The 14,180-nt window shown below is 38.2% G+C and overlaps 1 protein-coding gene across 2 annotated transcripts in view; it reads right to left on the bottom strand.

The window, feature by feature from the left end:
• LOC124146472 (homeobox protein six1a-like) overlaps positions 1 to 14,180 on the bottom strand; it is a 78,480-nt gene that overhangs the window by 59,912 nt on the left and 4,388 nt on the right. Inside the window, exon 2 of one of the 2 annotated variants that reach the window (XM_046516779.2) lies at positions 3,289 to 3,455. In XM_046516779.2, the coding sequence (XP_046372735.1) occupies positions 3,289 to 3,310 (22 nt within the window). In that variant the 5' untranslated portion in view covers positions 3,311 to 3,455. Of the gene's footprint in view, positions 1 to 3,288; positions 3,533 to 14,180 lie in introns of those variants that run through there. The other variant, XM_046516782.2, reaches the window with a different exon arrangement.

The raw sequence follows: 14,180 nt of genomic DNA, 5'->3' as shown, positions 1-14,180 counted from the left end.
TTATAACAGCTGGGTAAACATGCTGATATAGTACTTGACTCTGAATTTGTTTTATAAATATAAATCCTTTTAAAAAACATAAAGTTTGTTGGTGGCACAAACTTCCTGTGTGCATTAACGATTTCATTAGAATGCAAAATTGAGCCAAAAGCAATATACGTTTTGAAACAAAATATTGTATAGAATACTCACTTTAAGTGTGTTTGAATAAAAACACGACGTGTTTTGAATTAAGGTTTGGGTTTAAGGCTCAGATTTTACGCGCGAGAAATATCTGGAATGAGCAAGTATTACATGCATTAACATGAAATTAACACGCATTTTGTTTACACGAAGCCAATTCACGCTACATGTTAATTACCTTCGGTACCCTCCATATGTTTTTCAGGAGAAAAAAAAACGACAAAAAATTACATTTCTAGAGTCCTGTCCCTCATATTTTGGAACACACACACATGGGGTGAAATACGTTTCGGATATGTACAAGACAGGTGATGGAAATGACAGCAATGGAACAGATGTACATATGCAGTCACAACCTCCGAGCTTCCGTGAGAAACGGGGGAGATATACAAGTTACAACGTACATTTACCCAGTGTATAAATCAAGCAAAGGTTTAAGCGTATGCGATTGTTTTATTGAAGTCCTAGAGTGACATCCTATCGAGATCATGGTGTCGATTTCACAGAGGGGAAATATGTGTATTTGATTTGAAACGCATCTCACTTGATAAGGTATTCACCCGGAACATTGAGTTGACTATCTCTGTTTAATATTTATAGTTCAGGAGGTATTGTTTGACCGACGTATTTTGTTGATATGTGAGATAAATACTTTTAGTCATGATTTGAAATTATGTCTTTAGATTGTATTTAAGTTAGAAAGCAATACAAAATTAATTTTGACACGTCACGTGTTAACTCAATATTTCATTCCAGTTTTGATACAATTCAGACCCTGTGTTATTGGTAATATATGTTCTGTTGTTTATGGCTAACATACCAATAGATATTACTTTTTTGCACTTTAAATGTCTTCCCGGGCAAATGAAAGCGATGATAAAAAGTCATTCATTAATTGCTATATGTTTTCTGCCATTAACGCTTTGTCGATAAAATTTATGGTTATAGCAATTTCAATTCTAAGACATAATGATATAATTAATAACTGCCAACACAAGCGCAACGTCAGTTTTTTAAGGGAATGGGGTTATTGTGAATAATTTTAATGAAATCATATATAACACATGCAGTTCATTTTATGTGTTTCTATATTTTCGAATCAACTGCGTGTTCAACGTTATGTCAATTTCACTTCAGACTCACCACACAGTGCTTATAAAAGTGTCTACGTCCCATATGGCCTATTATTTTCCTTGACAATGGCGTAAAAAACATCGACAAATAATTGACCTGTCGTGGAACTGACGATATGAAAACAATATTTTATTTAACCTGGTCCGTTTCATTTGAGAAATTATACACGGTGGATTTCCAATATGATATTTCATATTCTCTGTTGTCAATTGCAACTGTCATGCTGTCCGCATGGTGCATGTTAATATACAAGCCCTTATCTCATTTACAACTGAAAATTTACAATTGTCCGTTTCAGAGATAATAATTCCGTCCTAGAGTGTAGTATTTCACCTATCTTGTTTTCCAGCGTCAACTGACACTTTACCCCACGATATTAGGACATGTGTCGATTGCAAATAGATTTGGGTAATTTGAGCGGTTTTGGTCTGAACACTTGTCCCTTGTCTCTCTAGATTTTTCAAACTTTTGACGAATAAAATTAGTATTAGTACTGAAATATGAGAGCCTGATATTTGATATCGTTTCTACCAAGTTCTTAAACTGTTGATACACTGACATGATTAGTTGTGTGCAGAGTGTAATATACTTACCGATATGAAAAGGACATGGAACCATGTCTATTTCATGTTGCTATCTCCATGGGGTGTTATGTTTCATAGTATTACCCAGTGTGAAATGTAAAACATCTAATATCATACCAGGACTACTTGAAAATAATACATTTGTTTATTTGATTTAACATGTACAATGTGCTCAGAGCACGTATGGTTGCATCATGCAGTGTGTTGTGCATCTATCATTAAAAAATCATACTATTAATTACGTTTCATTTATGTTTATACAGAACTAGATTATACATTTCTGTATATGGTGCCAAATGGCTTACTCTGTTTCATTCTTGTTTCAAAATGTGAATCATATATTACCACTGAAACAAATCGATAGCAAAATCATATTTGGCCATGATTCACCAATGTGGTGTTTGAAATCCAAAATTGACGGGCGTTTGTTATTATCATATCACTTTCTATGATTTAATCCGTTGAAATATACACGTGTTTGTTTCAAATGCCTCTCATCCCCGACTCTATAGTAGCAGCTGTTTCAAAACACAGTCAATATTTGACTCCTGGTAACCTCAGTATAATAACTAATTTAATATTGCAAATATCGTTATAGGGTTGAGCCGGGGTAATCACCTCCCCCTTCAAAAGTCTGATGCCTTCACATTGCCGATGCGACAAAATCACCCGCTATCAGCAAAACTGTCATTCTTCTGTCTTGAAATATATCATTACCTCAGCTCAATTTCGGAGTGAGGGCTTTGCCATCATATTTCAAGAACTGGCAAGACTTGAGCGAGAGATGAGAATTGCTTTTCGTGTTGTCGAGAAAGTGATCAAATTACGCAAGTCTCTTAATAAAATGCATTAATAAGTCGATTAAATTCAGTGAAGTAATTAAGTCGGTGTCCCAGTCCGGGAGAGCTGGAGCAATGTACAACTGATTACTGAGAGGCCTGGGAGTGATTAGCGTTGTTAATGACTCTCGTCCTTAGAACAACATTACACTAACATGACTTCATGGGATCTCTGAGCCGGTATATCACACTTAATCACGGGGCTGATGTTATCTGACAAATGTTTATGTAAATTAGCATGTATGTAACCTAATCAGCTCTGGAATAAACATACTTTAATTGCATGGATATTGACACATGTCGATGTTAATTTCACTGAAGTGATCATATGTAAAACACACTTGAATAAACGACTTCAATTTCAAATCTATCGTTATTTATGTCTTACCACAAGTGTAACATTTGTTTATGTCAACCATGTAAATATAGCTATACGTTAGCCCCACCGCTAACACATCTTGTCTCCGGCGCCTAAAAAGTTAGGTATAGTTATATAAAACACTAACACGAAAATAGGAAACATTCGATGCAAAACAAGCCAAGCCTACCTGCATATGGGTAAGGATCCATGTTCCAGTTTGTGTTTCCACTCTGAATATCGGGTCTAGTGCCGGGATCCCGACTTGCCTCCTGAAATGATGTTATCTGATAGTCCTCCCTCAAAGCGTCGGGCAGATACCAGTTCGGTTTTCCCTACTGCAAGGTCCCACACAACCTGTGTACAAGGAATACGAAGACAAACGTTTCAGTATAATGCCCGACACAGAGTCGGTTTCCTGTCTGCTAATGAAACCCCGCCCACTGACTTAAAAGCTTTGTTTTGCTATGCCTCTCATGCCAGCCTGGGCCACGCTATCGCGCGGCTTGTCAGTGCTATGCGAGAGCGCTCGTGATTGGCCAGCGATGTTGCGATAGTTTCAACTTTCGATTGAGCGACCTCAAGACATGTCCTCCCCCCGTCTCCCGTGGGGCACGGATTGGACGGCAACCCTCAGCTGTCTTTAAGTGCCATCGGTCGTTACTGATGCCATGGTATCATAGCATGAAATAATTTTCAATAACTACGAAAGCGTATGATATGTACAAGCTGAAATTGACATCTCGTGGGCTGGACATTGATAATAGTGGGCGTGGTTTAACATGAACGATACATGTGACTTTCGCCACAGTTTGCAGGTTAGGATGGTTGGGCAGTGCAAGTATTTCGTCGCCTTCTGCAGTCTTGAATTTTGACGCGGGTTTTTGTACAGTGTTGGGAAATGTACAATGTTGTTGAGAAAGAAATCGATCTGGTTGATAGTCATAGATTGCGATGCATTTTGCACCACGAAAATCAGTGGATTTGGTATATGCGCAGCGATCGGAAATGGCCGGCGTTGATAAATGTATTTACATAATATTTTCGCTATTTTCTTACATAAAGGATATGACTCTAACCCGCTAATGCACGTGTATATTGAATATACTGTAAGATATTGGTATATTATTCATTCCAAAGTATCAAAGAGTATTGATTGCAGCTCTGTGACTTTCTTACACACAAAAAGATAAACTATACCATATAAGTTGTTATATTAAAAATAAAAAAAATAACTTAATATATCGATTATATATTTTAACGTTACAGTTGTGGATGCAGTTGAAATATTACGCGACATACCCAGATAAAAACTACCCGTAACCTATACACCAAAATGTGTGACAGTAAATACCTTAACATGTTCTCTTGGCTGGTAATAGCACTCGTGTTGGTTTGATATGAAACTAACAATCACCCCATGTGTACATATCACACATGACAAAGTACATTTCAAAGCAACACAAATGCATATCCTTTCAACTTGTTAAAATAGCTATTATTTCGTTCAAAACTGTGTGTTTCGTTTTTCGTTGCATTTGTGGTTATTCCTGTAAGGTAATGCACATCGGCAGAAGATGGACACACAACACAACATGACTATGTTCAATGTTGTTTAATCAGGTCAGGGTGGTGTCACAACCTTACAATGGACCTTTGACTGCACTATATTATAATCACATAACTGGCAAATAACGTGTAGATTTTGACCGTATGACTATTGGCCCCGGTGTCACGTTACAGTATCACCTATTTAAGAAAAAGACAATACGGGCTTCATAAACTCCACACGGGCGGGCGTATTCGATATTGACAATGAAATGTACATCTACATGTGTGTACATTTCCTCGTCTTGATGAACATAACACTTTAATATACTTTTACATGTATTATTTTAAACATTAATGTTTGATAAAATTATAAATAGTGGACTTGATATCGCATTGGTTTTAGTGTTGAAGGACACTATGCAAATATGTGCTTAGTGTTGAATGCTTGTGGTATATACAAATGAACTATACCTTATCCGTTGACTAAAAAGGCTATCGCGGTATATTGACAATTAAACGAACAGACATTTATTAATCATTATTATTTAGAAGCACACTGAAAAAGCACATATGGAAGGACAGTATAAAACAACGATCCCATAATACAGCGTTCAATCATTAACCCTACATACTAATACAGGCTGCTCCCCCCCAAAAAACCCAAACAAAAACACAAAAACAACAACAAACAAACAAACAAACAAACAAAACAAAACAAAAACAAATGAAAATCCACCCCAAACCACGTCCCATACATATACTAGTACCTATAAATGGAATTGTAGGGATGTGAATATATACAAAGCCTACTGGGTTTTACATAACATATCATAAATTAAATTGAAACTACTCAATACGTTTACTGTTATCTTTCTTATCATGTACGTTTAATTTCATAACAGAAAATACAAGACCACCACTACAGTATAAGTTATACGAGATTTAGACACAGTAAGATGATCATGATTGCTGCGTACAAGGCAGATACAATATGCAGATAAATATCAACGGGAGGAAAAATAATTTGATAATGTACCCTTTTTAATAATGAAAAAAAATGAAATAATCCTAATCACAAAAATATGAGTGATGCTAGACGTTCACATTTTGTCCAGTTTGACACATTCCGTCATTCAATTAATACATATGAATCACTGACGTTTATGAATCGGATTTATATAATGAAGAGAACTGGATATATTCTAATGGCGATGTCTAGATAGAGCCGACAGATAGGTATATAGTGAATCTGACGCACAACCTCAGATCAAGCGCTATCTATCACCCTCATGCTTGTTTCCCTGTTGTATGGCGTCGCTCTGTAGGAACCAGCCTTACGCGGGATTCGGTGGTAATTTGAACTTTACTAATGGTATAAATGTATTGTGAAATTGTAATAACGGGCATTTCCTTTAGAAGGATATTTGACATAAACATCTACGGACCGGCGGTAGGTAAATAACATTTTCTTTTCTTAAATAATCGAATTGTTGAAATATTCTCATTTATAGTATTTTGATTATTGATTATTGTTCATATTTAACTAATATCAGTATACCTGTCAATATATCACAGTGTGCAGTTATACATTTGTGTAACGGCCGTTTATTTGAACACGTTATTTTACCATGTATTTCTGCTATTTACACCAAATCCATGTATGTACATGCAGTAATATCTTCACTGTATTTGTTTCAAAGTACTTTTTAACAATCAAGTTTAATCATCCACAAATATGTAAAGTAATACCGTTGGAATGAACGATGATAGATTTCGTTATCATATCGCCGTGGACGACATTGAACCACATGCACGCTGCAGCAATATACAACCTTGCCAGTGATGAAATTAACAAGTTTGTTCTATAACACAATCATACATACTGACCCTGGCCGTGAACCACAGAACACACGGCTGTATAGCCTTAAGCCATAGTACTGATGCTGTTTATTCAAAGATGAATTTTATGTGGTAACCTGTTTTTGAGACAAACATAATAATAAACATAATTAAGTGACAAAGTGTTATTTTTTATTATGGTTGTATTTGCACACATGGTTAAGACATGCTTTAGGCATGCATGTTTGAGTGGTTACCAGTAAGGCAGGAAATGCTCTCTTTTCGCGAACACCTGGTGTCATCACTGATTTTCAGTGATCCATTCATATGGTTTTATCACTGTTTTGCCATTTATGCCTTTTTGAATCTGTCAAGGTAGATAATCGGGACTGATTGTTCTTTATAGATGCGTGGAAGACCATTTCTCCACTGACGACATTATGCGATGTCAATACATGTGTACGATACACTATAGGGTAGTAGACACGCAGTCATTCTAGTGTAGCACGGAGGTAGATTCACTCTTTACCTCACCCGCAGCATTAATCAATAGTGTTTAAGGCTACGACAAAAGTACGTGTGTACTACCTGTCCAAACTACACACGTCATGAGCTAGACGTCACTCATCTCTCGTTTCAACCATCTGTATCCAAGTGGGCGAGTGTCATATAATGCTTGATATATTAGAGGTTACGATAACTCAATTAAATGCATAATCGGATGAGAATATTCCAGTGATACAGGAACTTTGGAATAATTCGAAATGAAATATGTCCTTCTTTCTTAATGTGCCGTGACACAAATCCGAAACTCATTATTCAAACTACACACTTGTAAATGTAAATATGAGGTCACTTACCTAACCAGCAGGCAGTGTGACAAATTGTAAGCATAAAACGCCAATGCCAGAGAATAACCAGTCGCGATTATCTACCGGAACAGATTCTTTTAGGCGTGAAAGGCAAAATGGCGATGAAGATGATTTGAATAGATCACTAAAAATCAGTGATGACACCAGGTGTTCGCTAACATATTTGATTTCTGCTGTGGGCGGGTATAGTGACACATCTTTTATCAGAACGGCTGTTAAATCGTCCGACCGTACGGGACCATTCAAACGTAGTAATGTACTTTACTAATGTTAAAATTTCAAAACAGTAAACACTTGAATGGAGGTTTCCGGAATAACAGGTTCCTGGCTAACGGGATTTCACTGTAGGTATCCAAACACAGGCTTGCTGTGGCCGCGTTACTCCGTAGAATCTAGAGACATGAGGGTAGTATTAACTTCGTGCCCTTTTTGTTAATTACGCATGTGTATTTATGCAAGGTGATTCGGATTTAGGACACAATGACCATATGATTTCTCCGCACACAAACATACACACAACAGCAGAAAAATCCCGAAAATTCATGATATCCTTAATTTCGCATTACAATAAACCTTACCTGTCTGGAAACCACATAACGATCACGATTTTCACGGAGTCCCCCTAATATGAATGTTTACACGTGATCCTTTCAATGCTTGTGTTTGTCATTGTGTGGTGATTGTAACACATGTGTCGGTGCACCTCTCGGATCAGTCGGAGACACTCGAAGGTCATTAATCAAACAATACTTCCTTGTTTACATGATGTCAGTAATGGATTTCCGATTAAACAAATATAATTCACCCACGCTTTTCAAATTTATTGGTTAGTTCGCCTGCCTATAATTTTGAAGGACTGAATTTAATTCCAATTGTAGATGTAAATCCGTAGTCTAGTGGATAGAGCGTCAGTCTGGAGAGCGGAAGGTCGGGTGTTCGATCCCGGTTGCGTGATACCAAAAGACTTTGAAAGATGTTACCCACCATGGCGCTCGGCATTAAGGGGATAAAATTATGACTGGTCGTATCGGAGGCAGTATAGTGTGTCTGAGTTGGATATTCATGTTAACTGCGGTATGGTATCTCTTTCTCTCTCTCTCTCTCTCTCTCTCTCACACACACACGCACGCACGCACGCACAAACACACAGACAGACACACACACACACACGCACGCACACACAGACACACGCACGCACACACACACACGCACGCATGCACACACACACAGAGACAGACACACACACGCACGCACACACAGACACACGCACGCACACACGCACGCACGCACACACACACACAGACAGACAGAGACACACAGACACAAACATGCACGCATAAACAAACACACACGTGCATGCACATCGCTATGTACGGAATTTGCTCCTTTATAACTTACTCGCGTACAAAGTATTCAAGGCGTCTCCGCGTTAAGGAAAAACACTCAAAAGCTTCAAGGTTGATCAGACTAGTGGTTAAAACGTTCGCTCGTCACACCTAACACCTGGGTTTGATTCACAACATTAAAACCACTTGTGAAACCCATTTCAGTTATCCCTCGTCGTGATATTGCTGAACCGTTGCTATAAACGGCTTAAACCAACACTCACTCCGTATACCGCCTGTCAAAAAGGGAGATAATGCGAAACCACGAAGACGACCGAATCTCCTAACATCAGGAAATAGTTCAAGTAATGTGTGGAGTTTCAACCAGCCGTCCTCCGAGGCAGCATTAAATATGTAGCGAAACTAGGAGCAACATACCCAAGGTATCTACGTGTCAATGAAATGTATTAATATTTTATTGCTTGTTTGCACATCAATAGGAATTATTTAGGCTGTGTATTTAGAACCACTTTTGAAAAACAATGTTTTGGAAGTTATTTAACGGCTGTTGAAATCGACCTGTGTATGTGTCAACGTTATGGTAATATACAACACTTCCCATTAAATCATTGGCTATTCAATTGTTTTATATATTCTTTAACGGTGATGTTTTTAAATGTTAATTGCAAATTAAACCCCGCGTGTGAATTTCATCATAGCGGTAACGTAACCGATACATCAACTGCCTTGTGCCTCGGTCCAAAAACGGTGAATGATGTTTTACTGTTAGAGAGAACATATTGTGTTGGGGCTGTCTTTTATGAATATTTGTGCATATTCTGAAAGGACGTTACATGAAACGTTATGGGGTTTGAGACCAAACCAAACAATATGGCAAGTCTACATGCTCAACGATATGCCGTGCTTATTGGTACGGTTCGATGCCATTTATCTTCATATTCATTTATTCCAACTGTGTAGAAAGAGCGTAGCATGGACGCGTCAACGCATCCGCATGCACGTGCAGTTTATGCCAATTTCAATGCTAACGCACGTGTGGTGATCGCCCGATCCGTTTTCATAGTGTAATCCGCACGCTCCACATTTAGAATCCCTCCGAAGATATGGATATCGCATCTCTGAAGAATTATATGACACGTATCGTGAATCACAATGAACCAGTATACAAATGTCAACACAATGGCATATGCTGATGTATATTAATTTACTAATAATCCTGGTCATCTAAACAAGCCGTGGTTTAAATACGTTAATCTGCCAATAAGCTAAACGGATAATCCTTAATGGGGTTTCAGTTCCATCGAAACGGTATAACGGATCTAATTGGTATTTCGATCACTTGATTGTGTGGTTTGGTCACAGGCCGCCGTCGCATGGTAGGAGAATTGCTATGGCGACAGACAACAAACACTTTATATATATCTTAAATATATATACATAATATATAATATATATCCTAACAGGAAATAAATTAAATATATGTTTTTTTGTTCTACTTATACGAATACTGGAATTTATTTTTGTAAAATTATATTTTTTATATTTAAAAATACATCATATCATATTACTGTAGCGAGATTTACCAGCTAAATTGATATTGCCGAAAACCATATGAGATTAACTGTGCAGTTGTAAGTCTTCTCTACCTAATATTAATTACTGCAGAAACAACATGATCTATTTCATTCCGATACTGACACAATTACAACAGTAGTGGAGACACACATGCCAAAGGAATTTGTACATTTCAAAACATCCCGTGAAATGTACATTTTTGTGACATATCTTTCACTCTTACAATCAATTTCGTGTTAACATTTAACACGTTTCTCGGATGCGAGACTGAGCGGTATGTTCTTGTATGTTACACAATGGTTATCGGCAAATATTTCTGTACAGACATCTGCTATTCCGGTGACGTGTGCAATACATGCGCATAGTACAGATATCCGCGTAAGGGATAGTCCCGTGTTGATTACACCTACTAAACAACACTCTGAGCCAGTAAAGTAGTTACGTTTTTATGATTCATGTGACAACCCAATGCATGGAAAACAGTAAGTATTCTGTGATTATACAGATATACAGTAAGTGTTCGGGGATTATAAGGTAACTGTGTATATAGTTCCAGATATCATCTTTTTATATACATATTCAGCTTTTTGTTCGTTTGGAATCAAAGTCAATGTTTTTGTATATAGCCAATATACACGTTTAGCCCTTTGACTTCGGTAATCAGGAAACTACACCTTAAAGACATGAAAACAATAAAATTTCTTATGATTAAATACAACTCTACTTTTCGGATATCTACTAATATGGTTAACAGAGTGGGTGATGTTATGTATGTTTGTTTGTTTGTTTGTTTGTTTGTTGTTTAATGCCGCTCTCAGCAATATTCCAGCTATATGACGGCGGTCTGTAAATATTCGAGTATGGACCAGAAAATCCAATTGTCGATGTCATGAGCATAGGGTGGGCTGGACGTCCTCGGTGATGACCGTTAATAGAGTTCTGTTCTGTTCTGTTCTAATAGCTGTGTTGGTCCGTTTTGATCGCCAGCATATTGTCAATGCAATTATTAAAGCGGCTGTAATAAAAGTAAATAAAATCTCATTCTGACTCCTTGTATCGTGTCGACATGTCGATGCTGTTGGTTATTACCTGTTTGTCACGGAGAAAGGTTATAGTTGATCAAGAAATTGCCAACAAGCGTCATAAAACTTTTTGGAATGACGCGGGCACATATAGAAGTGCTATACCAAATCCATCGTCGCCACAAGATATCTGGAAAGCCATCTATGATTGGGAACACTATGTGTCATTTCGAGACACCCAGAGACGACACATCCAAGAAATGACCATCACACCTAGATTCTGATACGTCTACCACAGATAGATAGATATATACGTCATATCACAGTTACATACGCCCACAGCGGTTACATACGTCCACCGCTGCTAGATACGTCTACCACAGATAAATATATACGCCATATCACATGTACATACGTCCACCACAGCTAGATACGTCCATGTATCTCTGGTAGACGTACGTTACTGTGATATGACGTACATATCTAGCAGTGGTGGACGTATCTAGCTGTGATGGACGTATGTAACGGTGTTGGACGTATGTAACTGTGATATGACGTATATATCTATCTATCTGTGGTAGACGTATCTAGCTGTGATGGACGTATGTAACTGTGTTGGACGTATGTAACTGTGATATGACGTATATATCTATCTATGGTGGACGTATCTAGCAGTGGTTGACGTATGTAACTGTAGTATGACGTATATATCTATCTTTGGATGTATGTAACTGTGGTGGACATATGTAACTAGTGGACGTATCTATCTGTGGTGGACGTATCTATCTGTGGTGGACGTATCTAGCGGTGGTTGACGTATGTAACTGGGATATGACGTATATATCTATCTTTGGATGTATGTAACTGTGGTGGACATATGTAACTGGTGGACGTATCTATCTATGGTGGACATATCTAGCAGTGGTTGACGTATGTAACTGTGATATGACGTATATATCTATCTATGGTGGACGTATCTAGCGGTGGTTGACGTATGTAACTGTGATATGACGTATATATCTATCTTTGGATGTATGTAACTGTGGTGGACATATGTAACTGGTGGACGTATCAATCTGTGGTGGACGTATCTAGCGGTGGTTGACGTATGTAACTGTGATATGACGTATATATCTATCTATGGTGGACGTATCTAGCAGTGGTTGACGTATGTAACTGTGATATGACGTATATATCTATCTTTGGATGTATGTAACTGTGGTGGACATATGTAACTGGTGGACGTATCTATCTGTGGTGGACGTATCTAGCGGTGGTTGACGTATGTAAGTGTGATATGACGTATGTATCTATCTTTGGATGTATGTAACTGTGGTGGACATATGTAACTGGTGGACGTATCTATCTGTGGTGGACGTATCTAGCGGTGGTGGACGTATGTAACTGGGATATGACGTATATATCTATCTTTGGATGTATGTAACTGTGGTGGACATATGTAACTGGTGGACGTATCAATCTGTGGTGGACGTATCTAGAGGTGGTTGACGTATGTAACTGTGATATGACGTATATATCTATCTATGGTGGACGTATCTAGCAGTGGTTGACGTATGTAACTGTGGTATGACGTATATATCTATCTTTGGATGTATGTAACTGTGGTGGACATATGTAACTAGTGGACGTATCTATCTGTGGTGGACGTATCTAGCGGTGGTTGACGTATGTAACTGGGATATGACGTACATATCTATCTTTGGATGTATGTAACTGTGGTGGACATATGTAACTGGTGGACGTATCTATCTGTGGTGGACGTATCTAGCTGTGGTGGACGTATCTAGCGGTGGTTGACGTATGTAACTGGGATATGACGTATATATCTATCTTTGGATGTATGTAACTGTGGTGGACATATGTAACTGGTGGACGTATCAATCTGTGGTGGACGTATCTAGCGGTGGTTGACGTATGTAACTGGGATATGACGTATATATCTATCTTTGGATGTATGTAACTGTGGTGGACATATGTAACTGTGGTATGACGTATATATCTATCTTTGGATGTATGTAACAGTGGTGGAAGTATGTAACTGTGATATGACGTATATATCTATCTATGGTGGACGTATCTAGCGGTGGTTGACGTATGTAACTGTGATATGACGTACATATCTATCTTTGGATGTATGTAACTGTGGTGGACATATGTAACTAGTGGACGTATCAATCTGTGGTGGACGTATCTAGCGGTGGTTGACGTATGTAACTGGGATATGACGTATATATCTATCTTTTGATGTATGTAACTGTGGTGGACATATGTAACTGGTGGACGTATCTAGCGGTGGTTGACGTATGTAACTGTGATATGACGTATATATCTAAGTTTGGATGTATGTAACTGTGGTGGACATATGTAACTGGTGGACGTATCTATCTATGGTGGACATATCTACCATTGGTTGACGTATGTAACTGTGGTATGACGTATATATCTATCTTTGGATGTATGTAACTGTGGTGGAAGTATGTAACTGTGATATGACGTATATATCTATCTATGATGGACGTATCTAGCGGTGGTTGACGTATGTAACTGTGATATGACGTACATATCTATCTTTGGATGTATGTATCTGTGGTGGACATATGTAACTGGTGGACGTATCTATCTGTGATGGACGTATCTAGCGGTGGTTGACGTATGTAAGTGTGATATGACGTATGTATCTAGCTGTGATGGACGTATGAGGGATGAGGTGAGGTGAAATGGGTTTTAACGTCGCGTCCAAGATCATTGCACTTATGTAGCGACGTGCATGCACGTGTGTGTGGCTGCTTTGTACTAGTCCGGACTGATGCCGATTTATAGTGCTTCCCCACTGAGATACCATGCCGTAGTTTAACA

This window comes from Haliotis rufescens, unplaced genomic scaffold (assembly GCF_023055435.1).
Source record: "Haliotis rufescens isolate VD_foot unplaced genomic scaffold, xgHalRufe1.0.p SCAF_3, whole genome shotgun sequence".
Lineage (NCBI taxonomy): Eukaryota > Metazoa > Mollusca > Gastropoda > Lepetellida > Haliotidae > Haliotis > Haliotis rufescens.
Note: the sequence above shows the minus strand (reverse complement) of the source record. Positions and strands in the feature narration are given on the sequence as shown.